We start from the raw sequence: 23,474 nt of genomic DNA, 5'->3' as shown, positions 1-23,474 counted from the left end.
CCCTGGGGGGAGGAAGAGCTGCTCCACAGGGATGGCAGCCAGGGAATGGGGTTCACCCCCATCCCGGGGATAGGGGAGCCCCGCTCGCCCCCGGCAGGGGGTCCCCTCCTCCGGGCGGGGGGTCCAGCCCCCGGGGGAGGGGGAAGGCGGGGTGGGGAGGGCGCTGCCGGAGGAGGCGCCCGGGGTGGGGGGGAGGAGGAGGAGGGCGGGGATGCGAAGGCGGGCGGCGGCTCGGGCCCCCCCCGGGTTGGGGAGGACGGAGGGCGGGCAGCCGCCGGGGGGCGGCTCGGGGCCCCCCCCACCTCGGAGGGAGGTGGGGAAGGCGGCGGGGGCGGCGCGGCGGAGCTCCCGGTGTCCCGCGGCGCTCCCACCGCCCCGGACCGGCCGGACCCGCGGCGCTGCCCGCTCCCTCCCCGCCAGCCCCGGGCAGCCCCGGGCCCCGCCGAACACCGCGCAGGTGAGCCCCGGGCCCGCCCTGCGCCCCCGCCGCTGCCGGCCCCGGGCACGGGGAGCGGGGCAGAGCCCGGCCCCGCCGTCGGGGGGGAGCGCGGAACGGGGGATTCCCCGTAATGAATCGTAATTAATCACCGCCCCGGGGCGGGCGGGCCGGGGACGGCGTCCCGGAGCCGTGGGGACCCGCCGGTGCGGAGGGTGCGGGGGTAGGAAGAGCGGGGTGCAGGCGGGGAGCAGCCAGGGGGGCGTGGGGAGCAGGGGTGGGTGCAGGGGGAGCAGGGTGGGTGCAGGGGGAGCAAGGTGGGTGCAGGGGGCCAGGGGGTGCCAGGCCAGGGGAGTCGGGAGGCAGCAAGGGGGAGCCGGGAGGTGCAGGAGTCGTGCAGGAGGTTCGGGGCAGGGGAGCTGGGGTGCAGGCAGGGAAGAGCCGGGGGGTGCAGGAGACCTGAGTGCAGGCAGGGCAGAGGCAGGGCCGCTGGTCACAAGGGTCCCCGACCGCTGTGCGCGGGGACGAAGGCGCAGGGATGCATGTCCTGCTTTTTGCAGCGGTGAGCGGAGCCGAGCGTGTCCGGTCTGTCACAACGCCCGGCTCCGGCTGCCTGCAGCCCTGCCTTGCCTCGTGGCAGGAAGCAGGCAGGAGGGAGGCCAAGCCGGGGTGACCGGCCTCGGGCCACCCCGGGATCCAAACAGGACCAGGAGATAAGACAGGAGGGAGCGAGACCTTCCCGGGGGGGGTGGGGGGGGGTGGGGTGTGTCTGCGCAGGAGGCACCCAGTTCTGCTCTGGGGCACCTCAGCCTCCGCATTTCCGGATGTTTGGAGTAAATCTGGGTGCTGGGATTGGACTGAACCCGTGAATGCCGGGATGCCGGGGCTTGCCCTGTGTGCTTGGGCTGGGTGCGGAGCAGACGGGGGATCCAGCAGTGGATGGGGGCCACACTGACCCCCAAAACCTGCCCGAGCCATGGCCAAGCGGGTCAGCATCAACTCCATGCTGGTGGCTTTGCTGGCAGTGTCCCGGCGTGGGCGAGCTCACCGGGCACAGGCTGGTGCCCACCATGTGCCTGTCCCGCTGCTGCCTGACCTCTCTCCCTTGCAGGCAGCCGTGTTGGCCCCGAGCCACTGCCGCAGGCACCATGAGGGGTCTCTGGGCCCTCGCACTCGCAGGGCTCGTCAGCACCTGCGAGGGGAAGGAGCTGCCGCCAGCGGAAGGTAAGGGGCAGCGGGAGCGAGGGCTCGGGGTCTGCCTGGGAGCGACCCCCTCCTCGCCTATTCCTGGGTCCCTGGGGAGAGGAGGGGAGGGCTAGGTCAGACCCAGGGATCGCAGGGCAGAGGTGGCTGGGGCACACCGTGAGCCATGCTGGGTCCCCACGTGCCAGGACCACACGCAGGGGCACGCTGGCAGCCGGAGGGATGGCTGCGGACATTGGCTCCCTGCTGAGCGCCGCGGCTTTGGGACTTTGCTCAGCATCCCATGCGGGCAGGGGGCCAGGGAGAGCCGAGCGAGCCCTGCTGTGGGGAGCCAGCCCGGGGACACCCTGCCATCGCCCCCGCAGCGGCTGAGCGCCGGGAATGCCCCGCGGCCCAGGCCGTGCTCATGGAGGGAGAGTGCTTGGCCGCGCTCTGGCCGCGAGACGCTTGTTGCCAGCTGGCGGCGAAGGCAGCACCGTCCGGCAGCGCGTGCGGGAGCCGGGTCCAGGCAGGAGTGAGTGGGGGCTGCTCATGGAGTGAGTGAGGTGGGCCAGGACCACTCGGGGCAGCAGTGAGGATGCACAGAACTCCCAAGGGGATTTTGGCCTCCGGCTGGAAGGTGGGAAGAGGTTTGGCCATGGTGCATGCCAACAGTGGAGGGCTCAGGGCTGTCACCATGCGGCTGGGGACAGGGGGACGATGACTGAGCCCATGGGGGTCCCGGCCAAGGAGTCCCTGGCTGCGGGGCCGCTGTGCATGGGTCCCGGCGTGAGGCCGGCCGCAGCTCGGGGTGAGCTCAAGGCAGATGGTGGGGAGGAGCTGCTGGCAGCGAAGCGGCGGTTGCATCAGTCTTTGCGGGGGTGGAGTGGTGGCTCATCTCAGCGGGGCCCCGGGGGCTGCCCGGCTTTGCCCATGCAAGGGACCCCACGGCTGGCACCGGCACCCACTGTCCCGCGTGGCACGGCTGCCTGGCTCCGGGCCCTTCGTTAGGGAAACGAGGGTTGGGGAGACAAGGTTTTCCCTTAGGGGCAGCACTGGGGCCAGGAGAGGCTTCAAAGCAGATCGCAGCCGGGGTGATGTATGCCTCACTTTCCGCCCCCTGCCCCGCTGCGGATGATCTCACTGCCGGCGGGAGGGAGCTCTGCCCCTGGCCGCGACACGTGCCTGCAGGGCCGCCTCCAGTACCGCAGCCCCCGCTGCTGCCACTGTGCCGGATGTCCCGGGGGCAAGGGGCACCTCCCCACGCTGCTGCTGGCCGTGTGCGAGTGAGTGGTCAGCCTCAGGGAGAAGCGCCGTGGTGGTGCCTGGCTCTCAGGCGGAGGTGGGCAGCGGGGCTGCGGGGGCCAGAGCTGCCGCCTGGGAACGGCCGAGGGCCGGGGAAGAGGCAGGTGAATCGTCAAGGGCCATCCCTGCTCCAGGGCTGGTGTGTGCGTGGAGACAAAACAAATTCCTCCTTCAATACCTCCTTGTTTCCTCCTCTGTCTTGCACCTCCCAACATCTGGTAGCATCCAGCGGAGGTGGATTGATGCTGCTAAAGTCATAATATATCAGCGCAGTTGCAAACAGCACCAGCATCCCCGTGATCGTGACTGACACGGCATTTCCTGCAGCTCAACCTCTCGCCGTCCCCTGGCTTGGCTCTCGCGCCTGTCCCCTGGGGCCACCAGGTCTGAAAATGTCACCAGGATGGGACAGGAGGGTCAGCCGGCAGCTCTGGGTGCCGTCTCCCCACCTTGGGTGTCCGTGGTGCCTGTCCAAGTCTCCTGATGCTGCTTCCAGCCGTGGGGCTGTTTTGAGGCAAAACACGCAGCAACTGGGAAAAGCATTTCACCTGGTGAACTTGCTGTGGGAGGTGGCCGGGGCCAGCTCTGAGCTCACCGCCCGTCCCTCCTTCCAAACCTGCTGCTTCGCTCCTGGTGGGCTGTTTGCAAGGAGCCGGTGCTGCTGTGGGAGCTGTATTTGCTGGATCCATGCTGTCCCGTGGCTGCCAGCGGCCTTGGCGTGCCGGGGGGCCAGGGTGAGCTCCCAGCGGCACCCCGAGACCCACCGGGACTTGGGGGGCTCCGCACGGTCCGACCCTGCTTGTACAGCCTCCCTGTGCCCCCGGGGACACTGTGGTGATGTGCTGATTTGCCTTGCAGGGGAGCCGTGCCCGCAGCTCTGGGACGAGGATCTGGTAGGGGACAAGTATGAGAACATAACGGGTAAGGAAAGCCCCTCTCGCCCCGCAGATGAGGACCCCATGCAGCCCTGACTCCCCGGGGATGGGCTCTGCACCCTGCCTGGAGAGCATCAGCCCTCGGCACCCGTGCCAGGGCCAGGTCTCACCTCCTCCGCTCTGTCCTGCAGGTTTTAACCTGATTAAAAGGTTCGACCTGCTGAAGATCTCCTCCATCAAGAAAGTCCGCAACCCGAGGGGGCCGGTGGTGCTGCGGCTGGGCGCCGTGCCGCTGGTCCAACCCACGCAGTGAGTGTGGGCGGCTTGTGGGGTGGCCCTCGGTGGCCAAAGCACCACCAGGCACCGTCCCCACGTGTTTTAAGGATGGGGCCTGGGCGAAGCTCGTTAGGCTTTGCCCTTAGCTCGTGCTGGACAGTCCAGGCAGCTCCGCAGCACCTGGGGGGACACAGAGGTGCTGGTGGTGCAGCCCCAGGGATGCCCAAGCCACCTTCCTCCTAGAAAGTAAATCATGGGCTGCAGCAGCTCGGCTGGGTCACGGCCAGCCCTTACGCAACTGCGGCTCTGTGGCTGCTCTGTGTCTGCTCTCCCCAGCTTGGCAGGCGCTCGCCAGGGTCTAGACAAGCTCGAAACACTGCACAGCTCCAAGCAGGCACTGCTGGGTTTGCTGGGGCCACGGGGGTCTGCTGGGGGAGGCACATGGAGACTGGCCCTCGGCCCCACCGTCTCCGGCACGTCCTGCCCAGCTATGCCCAAAGCCGTGCTCACTGTCGTGCTGCCCCGCAGGGCTGGGGCTGGCAGGGATGCTGCAGCGTGGCAAGGTGGGAGGAGGTCCATGTCCTCAGAAGCTGTTCCTGGAGGAAGCTGCTGCGGTTTGCACGCCTGCCTCCTCCAGCCCGCCTGTCCCCACATCGCCTCAGGGCTGGCATGCAGCTACGCTGGGCACGGGGCTCTCCCAAGGGTGAAGGAGACCCAGCCTTGGTTCCTGACCTGGGCAGCCAAGTCCTTAGATGGCTTTGAGATGGCGGATGCTCCAGGCTGGTGTTGGTCTTGGCCAGGTGCCTGCGGCAGCCCAGAGCCAGCCCTGGGGAGTGCTCAGCACGGGGGTGGCCCCAGCAGCCAGGTTGCGAGCCCCGGGTGAGCACCCGTGGGTGCCCCTTTACCCTGGCCCTTGTTCCTTGGTGCCCCACAAGGACAGCCCCATGCCCCACAGAGAGCGGAGGGGACCGCTGGGTCTGGCTTGCTTCCCATGCCTTGGTCCCGCTCCAGAGCGGTGGTTTGGAAAATTGCTGGTGCGGTGGAGCCGAGGCCGGGAGCTGAGCGGAGCCCGAAGCAAATATTTCTAGCGGTTGAGCGGGCTGCGGGCGAGCTTGGCACGGTCCCACTGGAGAATGGCTGCCATGCTCCCCGCCATGCGAGGGGGGAACCAGGCTGCCGGCGGGAGGTGGGCACCACGGCTGCCCCCAGCCCGCCGCCTGCGTGGGAGTATCTGTCCCACGGAGCTCGTGGCATCAGGGACACATTTCCCGGCTGCCTGGAGAGAAAATTCAATACTGTGGTGGTAAGTGCATGGCCCCGGGTGCTGCAGCTGTCCCAGGAGGGCCATGTTTGGGGATGCGCGGTGGAGACAGTGGCTGTGCCGTGGGGCAGGGATGGGGATGGCGGCTGGAGGTGCCTGGGGCAGGCTGGCCTGTCCGCTTGCGCGGGGATGCTCAGTCCCCTCCACCGTGTGGGCGTCCAGCCGGTGCGAGGGATGCAGGGCTGCGCTTTGGGGGAACGGTCCAAACTCTCCGTGCCTCGCCAGGACGGGAGGAAGCGTCTCTGCCGTCTGCCTCATGTTCAGCTCCTGTTGCGTAAGTGCTGGCATCTCCAGCAGCCACAGCCCGCGTGTTCAGCCGAGACACAAACAGCTCCAGGTCCAGGTGCTGCCGCGTAGGGCTGGGGCTGGATCCGCCCCGATGGCATCCACGGTGCCACTGATGGGGACAGACCCAGCGGGACCCATGGGGGCTGTTGGGGTGATGCTGCTAGTGGGTGCCGTGTGGGTGTTGGGGCCGGTGCTGCTGCCGGCCTTGGTGCAAACGCCGGCATCGGAGCTCGGTGCAGGGTCCGGCCACCCCTGATGCCTGTCCCCGCAGGCAGGTGTTTCCCCACGGGCTGCCCCCCGCCTTCACCCTCGTCCTCACCTTGCTGCTGAAGAAGAACAGCACCGGGGAGCATTGGTATCTCTTCCAGGTCACCGACCGGCAGGGCTACCCCCAGGTACGGCCTTGGGGCGGCGGGACGCACCAGCGGCAAGGGGACAGCCGGGAGCCGTCCCCGAGCATGATGTTGTTCCCTCTCTGCTCAGCTCTCCCTGGCCGTGCACGGCCCCGAGAAGAGCCTGGAGTTTCAGGCCAGGGCGCCGGGGACCACGTTTGTCAGCGCCGTCTTCGCGGGGAAGGCCGTGGCGTCCCTCTTCGATGGGCGGTGGCACAAGGTGGTGGTGGCCGTGCAGAGCCGCGCCATCTCCGTCCACCTCGACTGTGCCTCCATCTCCTCCAAGCCTCTGGCACCCCGGCGGGCGCTGGCCCTGGAGGGCAACACCTTCCTGGGGCTGGATGCCATGCGCGGCACCCCGATCCGGGTGAGTCCCTGTGGGGGTGCGGACACATTCTGCTTGTGGTGCAGGATCCGTCCCAGCCTGCCCCTGACCTGCCGCCCCCTTCCCACTGCAGTTCGACATCCAGCAAGCTCAGATCTACTGTGACGCCGAGCTGGCCAGGCAGGAGGGGTGCTGCGAGATCTCAGCCAGTGGGGTGAGTCCCCCACTCCAGTCCCAGCCGGGCCCTGGCATTGCCCTGCACAGTCAGGGGTTTCCCCAGAGGGGAAACTGAGGCACGGCGAGGGCAGGTCTCTTTAGCCAGAGCTCCCCTGTGGGTCACCTCCTGCTCGCGGTGGCTGGGGACGCAGGGCAGCTCTCCACCAGCCCTGGGACATCACTCGATGCGTGTCCCCGTAGCCAGCGCAGGGCATGGTGCAGGATGCATCCTTCTCCCAAATCGCACTGGGTGCTCGGGCAGGGCTGGGGCTCCTGGCTCTCACCCCGGCAGCCTCTCATGACCCCCCTCTCTCCCAGCAGTGCCTTGTGGAAGTGCCCAAGACCCGTCGGCAAGCAGAGCTGATGCAGAGCAGCAACCTCATCGAGATCTCGCCGCAGCCCGAGGGCCGGGTGTACACCCGCTGCTTCTGCCTGGAGGAGCCGCTGGGCGCGGTGAGCTCCCGCATCGCTCCGGCAGCCTGGCACAGGTCCCCATCCTGGTGCGGGATGCTCCTATCCCCACAGGGTGGGCAGCGCTCGGCTGCTGTGCTGGGTGCCTGGTGCTGCCGAGCCGGCAGCCACGTTGATTCAGCTCCTGGAAAAGCCCTGTCTCACATTTTCCACTGCGCCAGGCTCGATGCGAGGGGAGGGAGGGAGTTGGCGGCAGCCAGACGCCAGGGATTGAGGGAGGGGAGGGCTCCTGCAGCCCCGCCGCCGGTCTGCACCGGCTAAGCCACCGGCTCGGGGCTCAGCCCAAGGCAGGTCGCACCCATGGGTGCCCCACACAGGATAACCTAGGGGTGCATGGGGAGGTAGCACCTGGGAGTGCACAGCCAACATAATCCAGGGCGCATGGGGAGGTATCACCCAGGGGTGCACAGGCAAGTAGCACCCATGGGTGCTCTGCTCTCTCCACAGCAGCCGGCAAGGACCTCAGGGAGGACTGGCCTGAAGGGAGATCACGGGGAGAAGGTGAGGGGAGGTGGGAGAGGGTGTCCCTGCCCGGCTGCACCAGTCCCGGCACTCCTGGCTCCACTCCCCCTCCTGCTGGTGCCGGTGCCGTGCAGGGGTCCATTCGCTCCCCAGGCTGGGTCTGTCCCTGCTCCATTCGGGAACTTTCTGCTGCTGCCAGAGCTGCAGGGACGCCTGCAAAAGCAGCTGCTCTGCTCCCCCGAGCAGGAATTGAGGCCCCACTTAGCTCTCTGCTGCTGCTGGAGCGATCCCAGCCGTGGCCAAGGGCCTCTTTGTTCCCTCTGAGCGTCTCCGGAGCGCTGCCGGAGCTGGGAAGCATCTCCAGCATGCTCCATGCCCCATCCTTGCATGGCCCTGTCCCCCCGGGGCTGCTCTATCCCACAGTGGGATCCTGCTGGGGATCCGCAGGGTGCAGACCAGGTCCCACAGTGTGGGCTGGGGGCCATGGGGCTGCTGGGGCTACGAGCCTGCCCGGCTTTTCTTTTCACCCTCTGCTGCGTGTCGCTTCCCTGCAGGGTGACAGGGGACTCCTGGGCAGCCAGGGACACCCAGCAAGGGGGTGAGGTGTGGGGCTGGCCCCGGCTGGGGAACGGGGGCCTGGGGGGCTGCACTCAGCCCTGCCGGCACCTGGGCGCGGGGTGTGGGCAGCCCCGTCATGCCCGGCCCCAGTCCCGTGGGAGCACGCTGGAGTAGCTGGTTTGGCCCGGTGGAGCTGCGGTCAAGCCACAAAGCCGCAGGGAGAGGCGGGTGCCAGGCCAGCCGCTCTCCTCGCCTCCCCGGGGATGCGGCAGGGGGGAAATGCTCTCCTCGGTTTTCCCTTCTCCGCCACGGGCATCCCCCTGTGCCCACGGGCACCCTGGGGCTGGCAGGGAGAGGTGCTGCTGGGTGAGCCCCGTGGGTTTGGAGGGCCCAGGGCAGCAGGGCGGTGGCCGTGGGGTTGCGGGTGCTGCAGGGTTTCGGGTGCTGCGGGCAGTGAATGGAGCTGGTGCAAGCCACCATCCCTGTCTCTTCCAGTGCCCACCCTGCTCACCGCAGACGGCCTCGGCAAATGTGAGTGTGCTGCCGGGCAGCACCGGGCTGTGCTGGCGGGAGGAGATGGGGACCCTGACCCATTTGCTGGGGCTGGGCTGTGAGCTGGGGCCAGCAAAAGCCACCAGGGTGCTGGCCTGGGGGTGTCACCTGCAGCTCTGCCATCGCTGCCAGCCCCCTGTGACCCGCAGCTTGGCAGCATCTGGTTGTGGGAAAGGTCTCTGATCCCTTCCAGATGTGGCCCCATTCCTATGGCAACCTCTGTCTGGAGTCATGGGGCTGATGGCAGGGGGACGGTGGATGTTTGGGACCCTGTGTGCCCCATGGGGCTCCCGGGGTGGCACTTGGGGACAGGGTGATGGGAGGATGGGGACCGCAGCGGGGACAAGGCTCTCTCCTGCTGCCGTTTGAATGCAGTGTGCCCTTGTGGGGCTCCGGGTGCTGCGGGACACCTTTCTCCTCTCTCCCTAGGTCACGCTTGGTCCCCCGGGTCCAAAGGTAGGTTTGTCACCCCCCAGGACACGCAGAGCCCAGCTCTGGCAGGGATGGGGCCACGCAGACCCTCAGCTGTGCCCGGAGCATCCCTGCCCGGGAGCCGTGGGCCCTGCTGTGGGCACACGTGTGGACATGGGGACACCCATTCCCTGCCTTGTCACCTGCACCTCCCCTCTCTTGCAGGGCGGGAAGGGCGAGCGCGGCCTGCCCGGCACCGCTGGTGGCAAGGGGGAGAAAGGCGACCGCGTGAGTGTCCCCAGCCGCGTCCCAGGCAGGGACCCCCCTGCCCTGGGGGTGCTCCCTGCGGGGGTCCCCAGCACATGGGGGTCCCGCTGCCCTGGGGAGCGCTCCTGCCCCCCATGGCCCCCCATCCTCAGCCATGGCTGGTTCAGGCGGAGCCCCTGAGCAGCCTACCCCCCTCCCGCAGGGCGCTGACTGCGTGCGCACCCACCCCGGCGGCCCTGTGCAGGTGAGACCCCCTCCACCCTCTGCATACCCCCCCCCCCAGCTCTGCCACCCCCCTCACCCCACTCACTCCTCCTCCTCCTCCTCCCCCCCAGTGTGCCGAGGGGCCGCGGGGCGAGAAGGGGCAGCATGGAGAGGCGGTAAGTGATGCTTCGCGGATGGGGCCACAGTGTGGGGACCCGGCGGTGCTCCCCCCTCCCTCCACGTTTTGTGCGTACCCCGGGCTGAGGTGCGGGGGTCCGGCCCCGAGGAGACAGCTCAGTGGGTGGTGTGGGATGAAAGGAGCGGTGGCGCGAGCGGGAGGAGGGAAGACCTGCACGAGCCCACCCATGGGCACCTGCACGAGCCCACCCGTGGGCACCCACTTTGCCCTGCTGTTCCCATGCAGGGGCTCCCGGGGGCAGCCGGCGCTGACGGGCAGAAGGTAAGTCCAGCCCGCCCGCGGGTCCTGGCATTGCAGCGGGGACAACTGCCCTGTGGGTCCCGGGATGGCGGCAGAGGTGCCAGAACCTGCCGGTGCCAACCCGGGCAGCATGGGAGATGGCACGGGTGACGTCTGTCTGTCCTGCAGGGCCAGAAGGGTGAGAAGGGCGAGAAAGGCGACGGGGGACTGCAGGGCAAGCCGGGGCGCCCGGGGCGCGATGTGAGTAGTGCCGGGTGGTACCTGGGCATCCCCTGGGGCACCCCCTGGGCAGCGGGATCCGGCCGCTGAACCAGCCCGCCCCGTGGCGTGCACGGTGCTGCACGTGCGGAGCCTTCACACCCCACTCCCCTCCCGGCAGGGCCGGCCCGGAGAGATTTGTGTGGTGGGCCCCAAGGGCCAGAAGGTAAGTGGGGGCTTGGGGAGTGGGAGGGTGGGGGCACCCGGGAGCAGCGCCGGCACTGACACCCGCCCTTGCCTTCCAGGGTGACCCTGGCCTCGTGGGACCCGAGGGGCTGGCCGGCGAGCCGGGTCCCCCAGGGAAGCCAGGCTCTCCAGGGATCGGCTTTCCGGGGAAGCCGGTAAGGACCCCCGTGCCGTGGGGCTACGCCCGGGCAGCATCCCTGGCTCGGCACGTGGTGGCTGCAGGTTGGCATCACCACAGGAGGGGGCGAGGTGCCCCCCTCCAGGGCTCCACAATGGGGCTGGCTGGCTGGGGTTCTTGGGCAGGGCTAACACCATCCTCTCTCCCTTTCAGGGCGACCCTGGTGGCCCCCCAGGTCCAAAGGGAGAAAAGGTGAGGGGGGGGGGAAAGGGGTCCCGACTGCCCCCCGTCCTGTCTGAGGGCAGCTTGGTGCAGCAGGCAGTGGGTCCTGCCGGGGATCCCCGGCTGGAGCCAGATCCGCCGCAGCTGAGTCAGCGCTGGCTCGCGGTGCCACCAGCTGGGCAAGCCCGAGCTGGGTGGCCCAGGGCTTGGCTTACGGGGGCAGGAAACCCCCCTGGGGGAGAAGGGTGCTGGGGGTGCTGAGGGCTGTGGTTTCTCCCTTGCTGGGCTCAGGCTCTCCTGTCTCTGGCTCCAGGGCAGCTTGGGAGCTCCTGGACCCGGAGGATCGCCTGGGATGCCCGTGAGTACCGTGAGCCTGGAGCCAAAGCCTGGGGTCAGGGACGGGTTTCTTGGCTCGGGGTCGGGGCTGCTTGGCTGGAGCAGCGGCGGGATCCGAGCCCAGGTGTGGAGAGGGGTTTGGGAGAGCCGGCGGCCTCGTTTGGGGCTGGGGCCATCCCATGCCACGGCTGGTGGCAGGGGTTGGGGGGTGCTGGGTGGCATTGCCAGGGCAAACCTTGGTCTCAGGGCTCCCTGAAGCAGCCCTGTCCCCTGCCTTCCTCCTGCAGGGACCCCCTGGCGTCCTGGGGCTGAAAGGAGACAAGGTAGGTGCAGCAGCAGGGTGGCTCAGCAGGGGGCTGTGCCATTCCTCACTGTGCCATGGCCACGGGCACGGCAGCCCCTGTAGGCACAGCTCCACTGCGGTGCTCATCACCTGGGCTCGGGGCTGCTTGGGGCATCTCGGGGGCCACCCTGAGGACCTCCAAGCCCAGGGCTGCATCTCACTGTCCCTGCGGGCAGGGCGAGCCGTGCGAGGTGTGTCCCACTGTCTCTGAGGGGATGGTCAGTGCCACCGGGCTGCCTGGCAAGCCGGGACCCAGGGGAGCGCCCGGAGCACCTGGCAAGGATGGGGTCTCGGTGAGTCTGAACCCGGGGTGGCCCCGGGAGCGGGGCAGAGCAGGGTCTCATCTCAGCATCCCTAATGCTCCCTCTTTGTTTCCCCCGCCCCAGGACAGACCCGGCCCCGCGGGACCCAAAGGGGACAGGGTAGGTGACATGGGGCCGAGGGGTGGGCTGGCTTATCCCCAGCCGGAGCAGGAGGACACTGAGCAACCGTCTAGTCCTCGCTGGCAGCGCCTGGCCCAGCTCCTCTGTTTCCTTCCCAGGGAGATCCCGGCATCCATGGGATAAAAGGGGAGAAGGTGAGTGTCCATCCCTCCATCCCACCCACCTGCTCGGTGGGCAGCGCCCGTGGCCCCCCTGAGCCGTGCCCTCTCCCTGCCCTCACAGGGGGACTCCTGCCTGTCCTGTGATCCCCGCGTCCTTGCTGCGCTACTGCGGGGTCCCACCGAGGGGCTTGAGGGTGTGCTGGCGCCGGCACCGCTGCAGCCAGGGCTGCCGGTGAGTACGTGGGGCTGAGCCCTCCTCTCCCGTGCTGGAGGGGCACCCTGGCCGCCCCGGGACTGTGTGGGTGCTGGGTGTGTGACTGCACAGGGCGTTCGGCAGGGTGAAGCGGGGCTCCCCAGGCTGGCTGGCATCAAGGGCGAGAAGGTGAGTGACCCCAAGGCCCACCCCCCCCTTTCTGCACCCTCCAAGGGAGCAACAACAGCTGCATTGCCCCGCAGGGTGGGGGCAGCCTTGGCTTCCTTCGGGGCCTGACCCTGACCCTGATGTCTTGCAGGGGGATGGCGGCCAGGAGGGACCCATGGGCAGACCGGTGAGCGGGGGTGCGGGGGCTCAGGGTGGGTGCTGGGAGCCCAGGGGTGCAGGAGCCGGGCGCTGGGGGCCGTAGTCTCATCTCTGCCTTGGCTTCTCGGTGCAGGGGCTCCCAGGAGACAAAGGCAATCCAGGCGTACAGGGGCTCAAAGGAGAGAAGGTGAGCCCTGCGATGGGCCCCCCCCCGGGACCCCACTCCCTGCCCCATCCCTGAAACCTCCCCAGCTGAGACCCATGCAACTCATTGCATGGGACAGCCCTGAGATGGGGAGAGCAGCAGGGGCTGCGGGCACCCCCCTGCAGTGCTCCGGCCCCGAAAGCCACGCTCTGACCAGGCTGTCCCCTCCACAGGGCGAGTCGTGCGGGCAGTGCCCTCCCGCACCACAGGCCCTCGAAGGGGCAGCGACGGTGCTGGCCGTGCCTGGACCGCCGGGGGAGAGGGGCCAGGGCGGCCCCCCAGGCAGAGCGGTGAGTGCCCCGCCGTGTTTGCGTGTGCCCATTTTGGGGGATGCTCTGGCCTGACCCGTTCCTCTGTTTCCCCAGGGCAGACCTGGTGATGCTGGCCAGAAGGGACAGAAGGTGAGAGGGGCTGGGGAGGGAGCTCCGGCGGGGCTGGGGGCAGCAGAGGGGGCTGCGACCCCCCCCTCGGGCTGTGGGGCTGGGGGAGTGCTGTGTGCCCCCCTGCCCCGTGCCAGCCTTGCCCCTCTCTTTGCCAGGGGGACACAGGCAGCCCCGGGGACCCAGGCACCCCGGGCATGGCTGGTCTCCCAGGGCTGTCGGGTGAGCCTGGCACCAGGGGTCCAGCCGGCCCCAAAGGCGAGAAGGTGAGACCCATGTGCTGGAGGGGCTCGTACAGGGACCTGCGTCCTGTCATCGTGGCGTCACCCACCCCCTCCATCCCTCACCCATCCCCACCTCCCCTCCTGTGCTCCCTCCTCTGCAGGGAGACGCCTGCGAGCCCAGTCCCGCTCCGCATGGGGACTTCTCGGATGTGGTCGGCATCCCGGGAAAACCTGGGGCCAAAGGGGACCAGGGCCCCCCAGGCATCGGCCAGCCGGGCAGACCTGTGAGTGCCCCCTCCCCACAGTGCTGCCGGTGCCTGGTGGCATCGTGCCCTCGGGGCTGACCATGGTGTGTTTTAGGGGAAGCCGGGACTGCCGGGGGTTCAGGGCCCCACCGGGCTGAAGGGACTGCAGGTGAGCGGGGCCGCGGGGGGCCGAGTGTGGGGGGGCTTCGGGGCCGCTCACTGCCCCTCTGTCTCCCTAGGGTGAGCCGGGACCACGGGGGATCGGCCAGCCGGGACCGCAGGTGGGTGTGCGGGGCGCCTGTGCCGTGCTGTGCTGGGCAGCTCTGCCGGCTCTCATGCGCTCTGTTTTTCCCAGGGAGAGCCTGGGAGCACCGGACCACCCGGGACACCCGTAAGTAGCGTTTTGGGCAGCCCAGCCCTGGGAGATGGGGCAGCCGCCAGCCCCCCGATTCCTGCAAGCAGGGGGATCGCACCCCTGCAGCGTCAGCCCCCCGGTGTGAGTGGTGGCAGCAGGGTCCTGGCCAGACCACCCTGGGGACAGTGCTGTCACTGCGGCTCACTGGGTGGGCAGGGGGGGCTGGCTGGGGCTGCCGGGGGGAGCTAATGCCCTCTCCTGCCCCCAGGGCCCCCCCGGACCCCAGGGACCCCCGGGGATGGCGGCAGAGAAAGGTGCCAAGGTAAGGGAGCATCCCCCAGCCCGCCCTCCCCACCCTGCCCCCCCACTCCTGCTGTCCTTCCTCTGCAGGGATCTCTGGGGCCCAAAGGTGCCGTGGGACCCCCTGGGCCACCAGGGACCAGCGTCACGGGGCCACCGGTAAGTCCTGCCCTCCGGGACGGGCATCGCCGTCCTCCCCCAGCCCCTTGACACTGGCTAAAAACTGCTGTGCCACGGTCTGAGCCCGGAGCTGAGCTTCCTCCCCCTCCTCTTCCTCACAGGGCCCCGAAGGGCAGCGGGGGCTCCCTGGGGTGCCCGGGTCCAGCGGGCAGCCGGTACGTATTGGGGGTGGCTGAGGGGCTGTGCCTGCGAGCGCAGCGCGGGCAGCACTGCCAAGCACGCAGGCAGCGCGGTGCTGAGCTGCCATGCCCCGGTGCTCGCCCGGCCATGGGTGGGGGGCATGGGGTGGGGGGTGGGGGGGCGGGGGCTGCCTGTTAATGCACATCTCCGGCTTTCCTCCTCACAGGGGGAGAAGGGTGTCCGGGGCGAGAAGGTGAGTTGGGGTCGGGGTCGAGCCGTACCCCCTGCCATCCCCCACCCTCCCTGCCCTCACCTCCTCTCTCTGCAGGGAGACCCCGGGGAGTGTGCCTGCCCACCTAGCTCCCGCCAGGACCCCAGCTACGCCGGGATGCCGGTAAGCACCACGGGTGCCCATGGGCACCCCCTGGCTCCGCTTCGCCCCCGCTGAACGCTCTTCCCCTTCTCTCGGCCCCAGGGAGCCCCAGGACTGTGGACCGGGATGTCCTGGCAGCCGCAGCCGGGCCCACAGGTGGGTGCTGCCCCCGCTGCGCTGCGCTGCGCCCGCCAGCCCCCCACCCCCCACCGCCTCACCCCCCACCTCTCTCCATTTGTGTTTTGGGGTGTTGCAGGGTCCCCCCGGAGCCCCCGGACCCCCTGGACCCCCCGGTGCCCCGGGCCGCCAGGTGAGCACCGGGAGATGGGAGCAGCAGCGGGCGAGTGGGGACCAATCCTGCCCAGCTTTTAGCACAGGGTTTAAATATTCAAGCTCTCTCCTTGGCTTTAGGGGATGCCAGGACACAACGGTTTGCCGGGACTGCCCGGACCAGCCGGGGACCTGGTAGGTAGCAGCTGTGCCTGCGGCAGTTCCCCCCACCACTGCCTGTCCTGCTCCCCCCGGCGCGGGGACCGTCCCCTTCCCTCCTGCATCTCTTCCAGGGGCCACTGGCCGTCATGGCCGAGAGGAATATCGAGGTGCTGAAGGTGAGAGCGTGGGGACAGGGCACCTTCCCGCTGTGGGTCGTGCCCGGGGGACCCCAAGCACCTCAGGGTGCCCCTGACTCCCCGCCTCCTCCCAGACCCTCTGCGGGGACTGCACCCAGCTGCAGGCAGCCTTCGAAGCACCCAGCGGCGTCAAGGGGGAGAAGGGGGACGGGGGCATGCCGGGCGCCCCTGGCAGCGAGAGCTGCGCCCGCGTGAGTATTGCCCACCTCCAGGTGGGAATCCCGGTGCCCAAAAACCCCTGGTCCTGCTGGGTCTTGGCGTGAAGTGCAGAGATGCTCCCGAGCCCCCAGGCATCAGCTCACGTGGCAGTCACGCAAAGCAGCAGGCGCTTGCAGGGCTGGGCACGCTCTGGGCACACTGGTCCTACCCGGCATGCAGGCAGGCTCCCATGCACAGCTCCCACCTGCCCCGATGGGGTCCGCGGGGAGGGTGGCAGGTTTGTCTTGTGCAGGGGCCGGTGCGGGCTGGAGCAGTGGGTGCTGAGCACCCGAGGGGTGCAGGATGCAGGGCTCCGTGCCCCACGGTGCCCCGCGGCTCCTCCAGTACACCCCTGCAGGGGATCTCTGGGTGATTCCTGGGTTTTCTTCCAGTGCTTTGCCCAGTTCCCGAGAGCAGAGGCGGCTCGGGTGAGTGAACTGTGCTGCCTGGCACCCTCTCCCTGCCCCTGGGGCTGAGCTGCTACCCCGGTCTGGCTCCCTGGTCCCCAGGATGCTGCAGGGATGGTCCCAACTGGGGCAGGACATGGCACCGTACCCACCTTGCGGGAGCAGCTGGGGCTTTGGGGAGCGGAGGTTGCTTCGGGGGCACTTGGCGGGCCTTGGCAGGGCTCAGCCGCGGGCAGCAGCCAGAGCTGGCCCCGGCTCCTGATACATTCCCGCTCCCTGCAGGGTGACAGCCCTGACTCGGACTGTGTGGGTGATCCCGGGCTGCCGGGTGCCCCGGGCATCCCTGGCGAGAGAGGAGAGCAGGTGGGTGCGCTCCCCGTCTGCGGCGCTGTCCCGCTCCTCCGAGCCCTCCCCGCCATCCCAGCCCTTCCCAGCAGCCGTGGGGGCCATGACTGGTCCCTCAGTGCCCCTTGGAGCTGGAGCGGGGTCAGGTCCCTGTCCCCCCCTGCCGTGGTCACGCCTAATGCACCCGTCTCTCCCCAGGGCTCACCGGGACTGCGGGGACCCCCGGGGCCACCTGGGCCCATCGTAAGTACCCCTGCCCGGGGCGGGGGGCTGCCGGGCTGCACGGGCATCACGTTATGGTCCTGGGGGGGCTTGGAGCCCCCCACTGCAAGTTGCCGAGGGGACCCGGTGCCCTGCCCTGAGGCCATGGTGATGGGCAGAGGGCCGGGGCCATGGTGAGGCAGAGGTGCAGCACGGCATGGCTGTCCCCCGGCGAGTCTGGAGATGGAGGCGAAAGCGCTGGCAGCCTGGAGATGGAGCAGGAGCCCGGCTTGGTGGGAGGCTGAGGCCGAGCCGGCCCGCGCCCAGCTGCTCTGCAGTGCCCTGAGGGCTCAGCCCAGGCTCCTGGGTACCATTTCCAGGCTGTGACCTCCCTGTTTCTCCCCTCAGGGCCCCCCAGGCTTTCCTGGAACGCCTGGCGCACCCGGACTGCCCGTAAGGACCCAGCACGGCTCTACTCTGTGCCCTCTGTCGCTGCCGCTTGGTTTGGCTGTGTCCCCCGTCCCTGTCCCCCGTGGGAGCAGCCGCAGCCCAGCTGCCCTGCTCCCTTTCCACCCCATCTCCATCCTCCCATTTTCACCTCCTCCATCCCCATGCAGGGGGTCTCAGTGGACCCGGGGTCTGCAGGCTCAGGAATGCTCTTCCTAAGCTCAGGGACCTGGCGCTGGTACTCGCCGGCCCCGGTGCAGCTGCCTCTGGTGCCCTGTGTTGGGGCCCTTCACCGCTGCAGGACCCGGGTGTGCAGGGGATGGCCACAGCCCCCGGGCTGGCTCGGCTCAGCTGCCTGGCTGTGCTTGGTGTGCCAAGGACCTGCTGCCCTGGCTTGGTGCCCATGGCTCGTCACAGCTCCCATGGGGCACGCTGGGTGCACCAGATGGCACCCAGCTGCTGCCCCTTCCCCGGCTGCCCCTGGGGACTCCCCTCGTGGGCACCGGGAGGATCGCCCCGTGCAGCCAGTGCTGCCTGGGCGCATCCTCCTCCTCCCCTGGTCCCTGGCTCCTCTGGGGTCAGCCAGCCTCCACCACCATCTCCATCTTGATCTTCATCTCCATCTTCATCTTCATCCTCATCTTCATCTTCATGCTCCTGCTCCCACCCGTGCTCCCTCCTAGCACGAGGTGGCAGTGGGGCTGCGCTGGTGGCTCTCGGAGGATCCTGCCCTCCCTCGCCCGTGCCAGCCATGTCCTGCTCCTGTCCCCTCATCCACTAATGTCACCGTAACACCACAGTCTGTGTGGGTCTCTGTGGGTCTCTGTGGGTCGTTGCTCTGCGGTGTGCCAGTGTATCCTGTCCAGCCTCCGCCGCCTCGGCACCACGTCACCCCACTAACCTGCCCCCAACGGTCCCGTGACATGGAGCCCAGGGGCTCCCGGCTGTCACCCGAGTCACCCGTGCCTGTCACACCCTGGGAGGACGGGGAGGCAGCGGGTGGCACCAGGCTGGAGCTGTGGTCTGAAGCGTGTTCTGGGCAGTGGCCTGGGTGCTGGGAGCTGGGCACCCCGCGCCGCACCCCTCAGGGCTGAGCTTTCCACGGCCCTGTGGCACCGGGGCTGCTCGTGGCTCCTACCTGCGGGCCATGGCGTGGGGGGCACAGGCAGCGGTGACCTGTGTCTGGGTGTGAGCGTACCTGGCCATGCTTGGGCGTTGAGCCCGGTGCACCTGGCTGGTGCCATGGGTGGAGGGAGCCCAGCCGGGTGCCGAGCGGGTCCTCCCCTGTGCCTGGAGGTGCCGGGCAGGCTGGGGCCGGTGCAGGCTGGCGGAGATCACAGACCCCATGGGCCGTGCCCGGGTCCTCAGGCCCTGGGCTCTGCCCGGCCGTGCTGCCAGGTGGGCACAGCCCTGGGCAGGGGCCGAAGCAGATCCCCTGCAGCTCCTCTCTTCTCCCTCCAAAGGGTCTTCAGGGGGAACGTGGCCCCACAGGGCTTGCCGGAGCCAAAGGGGAGCCGGTGAGTGGTGTGGGTTGAGGGGACGGGGGACACCCTAGTGCCTCGTGGGCTTTGGGCACCTGGCTGGGGCATTGCAGGTGGCTCAGCATCGTCCTCCTCCTGCACAGGGACCTCCAGGGCAGCCCGGCTACCCCGGTGCGACAGGCCCCCCCGGCCTTCCCGTGAGTACCGTGGGGAGCCAGGCAGCGTCTGCCAGCCCCCAGCCACCTTGTGTGTCCCCACATCTCTCCCTGGTGCTCACTGAGGCCCCCCTTGCTGCCAGGGACGGGCAGGCAGTCGGGGGACCCCAGCAGGCACCGAGCACCATGTCCCTGGCAGGGTTCATCCCTATCCCATCCATCCGCTGTCCCACATGTTCCCGGTGCCATATCCATTGCCCATCTGTTCACTCCACCCATGCCCCATCCATCTGTGCCCTGTGCATGCCCTGTCTGTGCCCCATCCTTCCCCATCCATCCATCCCCATGCCCCATCTGTGCCCCACCTGTCCCCCCACCTCTCCTCCATGCCCCATGTCCTGTCCGTGCCCCATGTCCCAGCTCGTCCCCTGTCCTGCACGGGGCCTTCACCTCCTTCCTTCCCCAGGGCATCAAAGGCGAGCGAGGCTACGTGGGCCCCCCTGGGGAGAAGGGGGAATTGGTGAGTCCCTCAGGGCCATGCTGCCGGGGGCAGAGGGGCTGGGGCTCTCCGAGGTGCCCCCCCTCGTCACGGGCACCAGGGCTGAGGTCCTTCCAGCCACATCCATCTGACCCTGTTCCTCCCCTTCCCAGGGCCCCCCTGGCTTGGACGGCCTCCCCGGTCCCACGGGACCAGCGGTAGGTGCCCACCCTGATCACCTCCCGGTGGGCTGTGGGGGGGTTAGCGGGGGCGGCCGTGGTGGCTGCGGGTGCAGGAAGGTGCTCCCCACCCACCTCGCCCCTTCTCTCCGCAGGGGCCAAGGGGTGAGCGTGGGCTCCCGGGCAGCGCCGGCGAGAAGGGGGACCAGGTGAGCATCCGCGAGGGGTCTGTGGGGACGGGGATCCCCAGGACCCCCGTCGGGCAGGATGTGGCCATCGGGGTCCGGCTCAGCTCTCATCTCTCCACAGGGTTTCCAGGGCCAGCCCGGCTTCCCGGGGCCGCCGGTGAGTACGTCCCACCGGGGCTGTGGGGAGCAATGCTCCGGCACAGTGGGGTGTCCCCAGGAGATGATGCTCAGCCCCAGCTGTGTGTCCCCCTGTCCCCACGGGGCTGGGGAGCCAGCCAGGGATGGGGACAGGGGTTTCTCCTAGACAGACACAGGCATGTCCCGCAGGACAGGGTGTGGAGAGCAGCCACAGAGCAAACCCGTTAAAATTAGTTTGGAGACGACAGGCTGGGTGGAGTGGGGCTCTCCCGCCATGACGTCCCCCCCCACCTCAACATCTCTCTTCTCTTTAGGGCCCCCCCGGCTTCCCGGGGAAGGTCGGTCCGGCCGGGCCACCGGGGCCCACAGCTGAGAAGGTGAGTGCCGTGGGTGAGTGCCACCGGGACCTGGCTGCGTGGTGGCACCACTCATCCCTCGGGCTGGTGGCCGCGTTTGGCCCCTCCTCTGCAGGGTGGCAGAGGGGTGCCTGGCCCAGGCTGCTCCCGTGACCTCCTGTGGCTCTTGCAGGGCAGTGAGGGCATGCGTGGGCCCACGGGAATGCCAGGGCCACCCGGACCCCCCGGACCCCCAGGCATCCAGGTAAGACATCTTCTATGCCACCCCTGGGGGCAGAGGGGACAGGACCACCGGTATCATTGTGCTCCTCGGGAGCACTGCTGGCTGGATCCACTCCCCAGGGACCTGTTCCCATGCTGTGGGGTGCCCAGAGCAGGTCCCTCAGGGACCCCCAGAGCCCCTCAGTGCAAACCACCCTCTGACATCCTCACCTTGTCCCTGTAGGGCCCTGCTGGCTTGGAAGGACTGGACGGCAAGGATGGCAAGCCGGGGCTGCGGGTGAGGCTCCAGGGCTCTCCCAGGTGCTGGCAGGGGGGGGCAAACACCCTGCAACCCCCCCAGGACAGCCCCAACCCATGTCTCTTTCTCCCCAGGGTGACCCCGGCCCCCCCGGGCCACCAGGGATGATGGGTCCTCCGGTGAGTGACAGCTTTCCTTGTCACCTCTCCCTGGTGCTCTGTGCCTGGCATGTCCCTGCAGCCAGGACCGGGTGTCCCCTGAGCCGGGACTGTCCCACCGCGTGCTCCTGGGGACGCTGAGCCTGAGGGGGTGGGTAGGCATCCCCCCTGGCCCGGCACTGCAAGTCGGGGTCCCCAGCGGAGACTGGGATTGGGGTCGCCTGCTTCGGTCTGCTTGCGGGAGCCGGGACCCCCACCCAGCTCTTTTCTCCCTCCAGGGCTTCAAGGGGAAAACAGGGCACCCGGGTCTCCCAGGACCGAAGGTGAGCGATGGTGGCGCTGGGGGACACTTGGTGGTAACAGCCCCGGGGACCTCGGTCCTGGGCCAGGGTCTCCACACACTGCGCTGCCCATGGTGTCCTTTCCTCCTCTTAGGGTGACTGTGGCAAACCCGGCCCCCCGGGGAGCACAGGCCGGCCGGGAGCAGAGGTGAGCAAGGGGCTGGGTGGGCACAGGAGCCCTGAGCTGGATGGACCCCATGCTGCCCCTCATCACACTGCCTTCCTCAGGGTGACCCTGGACCCATGGGACCCCAAGGTCGTCAGGGACCCCCAGGGCACATCGTAAGTTGGACCTGCCCCCCACGGCATACCAGGACGGTGCCCGTGGCAGGGAGCATGGCGGGGCCTCCCTCCGGCGCAGGGAGTGGGAGCATCACCATGGCCCCCCGCCAGCTGACACCCCTCTCTCTGCCTCCCAGGGCCCCCCCGGCAGCCCAGGGCAGCCGGGTCCCGCCGGCCTCGCCGGAGTGGTGAGTACTGCCTGGGGCCAGACCCTGCCCCGTCACAGCCCCCGATGCGGGGGCTGGGATGGGGTCGGGTGGGTGCCTCGGAGGGTGGGTTTGGGGGTCACTGTCCCCATCCTGCGCTGACTCCGATGCTCTGGGCTCCTTCCTGCCTCCCCGCAGGGTCTGAAGGGCGAGCGGGGCTCTACGGGGGAGCGAGGTCTGCCAGGGATGCCAGGACAGCCGGGACCCCCGGGCCACCCGGGACCGCCGGTGAGTGCAGCGGGGTGCGGGGGGGCAGTGCAGACCCCTGCACCCTCAAGCAGTGCACACCTTGAGACCGGTACCGCACCGGTCGCCCTCTCACGCTGTCCCGCTTTGATTTCACAGGGGGAGCAGGGACCAGACGGACCCGTCGGTAAAGAGGTACGAGCAGGGGGCTCTGCGGCTCTCCTGCCCGGCAGGACCCGGGGCTGGACCATGGCATCCTCTGGCCTGGCTATGGTGTCCCCAGGGTGCCTGCACAGGGGACATCCCTGCCACCCCGCTCCTCTGTGTCTCCCCAGGGTCCCCCAGGAAAACCTGGCATCGTGGGACCGGCTGGCCAGAAGGTGAGGGGAGAGCCCGGCTGTGCCATTGCGGCCATCCCCGGCACCCTGCAGCCCCGTGTGGGGCCGGGGGTGCCGGGGCTGAGCCTTGCCTCTCCATGTCTCTATAGGGCGAAGCTGGATCCCCTGGTGAGAGAGGCTACCCCGGGGAGAAGGGCAGAGCCGGCATGCCCGGGGGGCCGGGGAAGAGTGGCTCCATGGGCCTTGTGGGGCCGCGGGGGCCTGCGGGAGAGAGGGGCCCCCCCGGCTCGCCAGGACCTGTGGGCAGCCCTGGGCTGCCAGGACCCCCGGGGATGATGGTAAGGAGGGGCGGCTGTGCCGGCCGGGGCCCAGTGGCCTGTCCTGCCGCGAGGCCCAGTGGCGATGGCCCCTTGTGTGTCCCCCCAGGGAGACGTGGTGAATTACGACGAGATCAAGAGGTTCATCCAGCAGGAGCTGAGCAAGATGTTTGACGGTAACGGGGCGGCGGGGGCGAGGGCCGGCTGCACCCCGGCATTGCCTTGTCCCCGCCGGTGCTGAGCGCGGCCACCTCTCCCCGCAGAGCGGATGGCGTACTACACCTCCCGGCTGCACTTCCCGGTGGAGATGGTGGCATCCCCAGGGAGACCCGGTCCTCCAGGGAAGGACGGGCTGCCTGGCCGGCCGGGACCCCCTGGCTCCCCGGGGATGCCGGGGCAGATTGGCAGAGAGGGGCGGCAGGGTGTGCCGGGCATGCGGGGTACGTGCTGTTCCCCGGGGCGTTCCCGGTGTCCCCGAGGCATTCCTGGTGTCCCCGAGCACCACCTTCGTGCCGGGGTCTCACCCCTCTCCATCCACCTCTCCTCCAGGTGAGCCAGGCGCCAAAGGAGAGAAAGGAGAGAAAGGCGTGGGGGTGATGGGGGACAGCGGCCCCCCGGGACCCCCAGGTGAGCCCCCTCCCTCCGCGTGGCCACCAGCCCCCATGGTGGGGCTCGCTGCCAGCCCCGCACCCTGCCACCACCCTCTTTCTCTCCGTCTTTTCCAGGTCCCCAAGGGCCACCAGGCTACGGGAAAATGGGCCCCCCAGGCCCCGTGGGACAGCAGGGCATCCCCGGCATCCCCGGCCCCCCGGGCGCCACGGGGCAGCCGGGCAAGACGGGGCACTGCAGCCCGGCGGAGTGCCTGGGCGCCATGCCCCTGGAGCAGCCCCTCTTCCAGCCCAAAAACGTCAAGGGCCCTTTCGGCTGAGGGGACCCCCGCGCCCCCCGCCTTTGCTGTTAATATTGTTTCCCCGCTGTGCCGGGGGCTGTGCCTGTCCGGCGGGGCGGGGGGGGTGCAGGTGTTGTACAGCTCCGTCGCGATTGTGAGGGCAGGTGGATCCTGCCCGGCTAAATACACCGGTGCTGGTGCCCCCA

The 23,474-nt window shown here is 69.2% G+C and overlaps 1 protein-coding gene across 6 annotated transcripts; it reads left to right on the top strand.

Annotated features, from left to right (window-relative positions):
- Positions 1 to 401: 401 nt before the first annotated feature.
- COL16A1 (collagen type XVI alpha 1 chain) lies at positions 402 to 23,474 on the top strand. 6 transcript variants are annotated; one of them, XM_076357302.1, is made up of 71 exons: positions 402 to 457; positions 1,548 to 1,660; positions 3,782 to 3,844; positions 3,990 to 4,107; positions 5,955 to 6,078; positions 6,167 to 6,442; positions 6,534 to 6,614; positions 6,938 to 7,069; positions 7,535 to 7,588; positions 8,603 to 8,638; positions 9,089 to 9,115; positions 9,296 to 9,358; positions 9,540 to 9,581; positions 9,673 to 9,717; positions 9,966 to 10,001; positions 10,149 to 10,220; positions 10,360 to 10,404; positions 10,484 to 10,579; positions 10,756 to 10,794; positions 11,078 to 11,122; positions 11,388 to 11,423; positions 11,620 to 11,736; positions 11,830 to 11,865; positions 11,985 to 12,020; positions 12,109 to 12,219; positions 12,325 to 12,369; positions 12,500 to 12,535; positions 12,641 to 12,694; positions 12,886 to 13,002; positions 13,078 to 13,113; positions 13,251 to 13,358; positions 13,478 to 13,600; positions 13,677 to 13,730; positions 13,801 to 13,842; positions 13,917 to 13,952; positions 14,185 to 14,238; positions 14,307 to 14,375; positions 14,498 to 14,551; positions 14,743 to 14,769; positions 14,845 to 14,910; positions 14,992 to 15,045; positions 15,146 to 15,199; positions 15,301 to 15,354; positions 15,453 to 15,497; positions 15,593 to 15,709; positions 16,109 to 16,144; positions 16,406 to 16,486; positions 16,667 to 16,711; positions 17,078 to 17,122; positions 18,580 to 18,633; positions 18,741 to 18,794; positions 19,219 to 19,272; positions 19,404 to 19,448; positions 19,565 to 19,618; positions 19,719 to 19,754; positions 20,050 to 20,112; positions 20,264 to 20,335; positions 20,537 to 20,590; positions 20,686 to 20,730; positions 20,988 to 21,032; positions 21,145 to 21,198; positions 21,279 to 21,332; positions 21,470 to 21,520; positions 21,677 to 21,766; positions 21,884 to 21,919; positions 22,060 to 22,104; positions 22,212 to 22,400; positions 22,489 to 22,555; positions 22,643 to 22,819; positions 22,929 to 23,006; positions 23,105 to 23,474. In XM_076357302.1, the coding sequence occupies exons 2-71, from the start codon at positions 1,585 to 1,587 to the stop codon at positions 23,305 to 23,307; spliced, it is 4,878 nt and encodes a 1,625-aa protein (XP_076213417.1). In that variant the 5' UTR covers positions 402 to 457; positions 1,548 to 1,584; the 3' UTR covers positions 23,308 to 23,474. The 6 variants fall into 6 exon arrangements, with proteins under 6 accessions (XP_076213417.1, XP_076213421.1, XP_076213420.1 ...); XM_076357304.1 differs by lacking the exon at positions 402 to 457 and adding an exon at positions 643 to 659; XM_076357303.1 differs by lacking the exon at positions 402 to 457 and adding an exon at positions 1,348 to 1,424.

The sequence above is a fragment of the Aptenodytes patagonicus genome, chromosome 21, assembly GCF_965638725.1.
Source record: "Aptenodytes patagonicus chromosome 21, bAptPat1.pri.cur, whole genome shotgun sequence".
Classification (NCBI taxonomy): domain Eukaryota; kingdom Metazoa; phylum Chordata; class Aves; order Sphenisciformes; family Spheniscidae; genus Aptenodytes; species Aptenodytes patagonicus.
The sequence above is the reverse complement of the archived record's forward strand: the minus strand, read 5'-3'. Positions and strand labels throughout refer to the sequence as shown.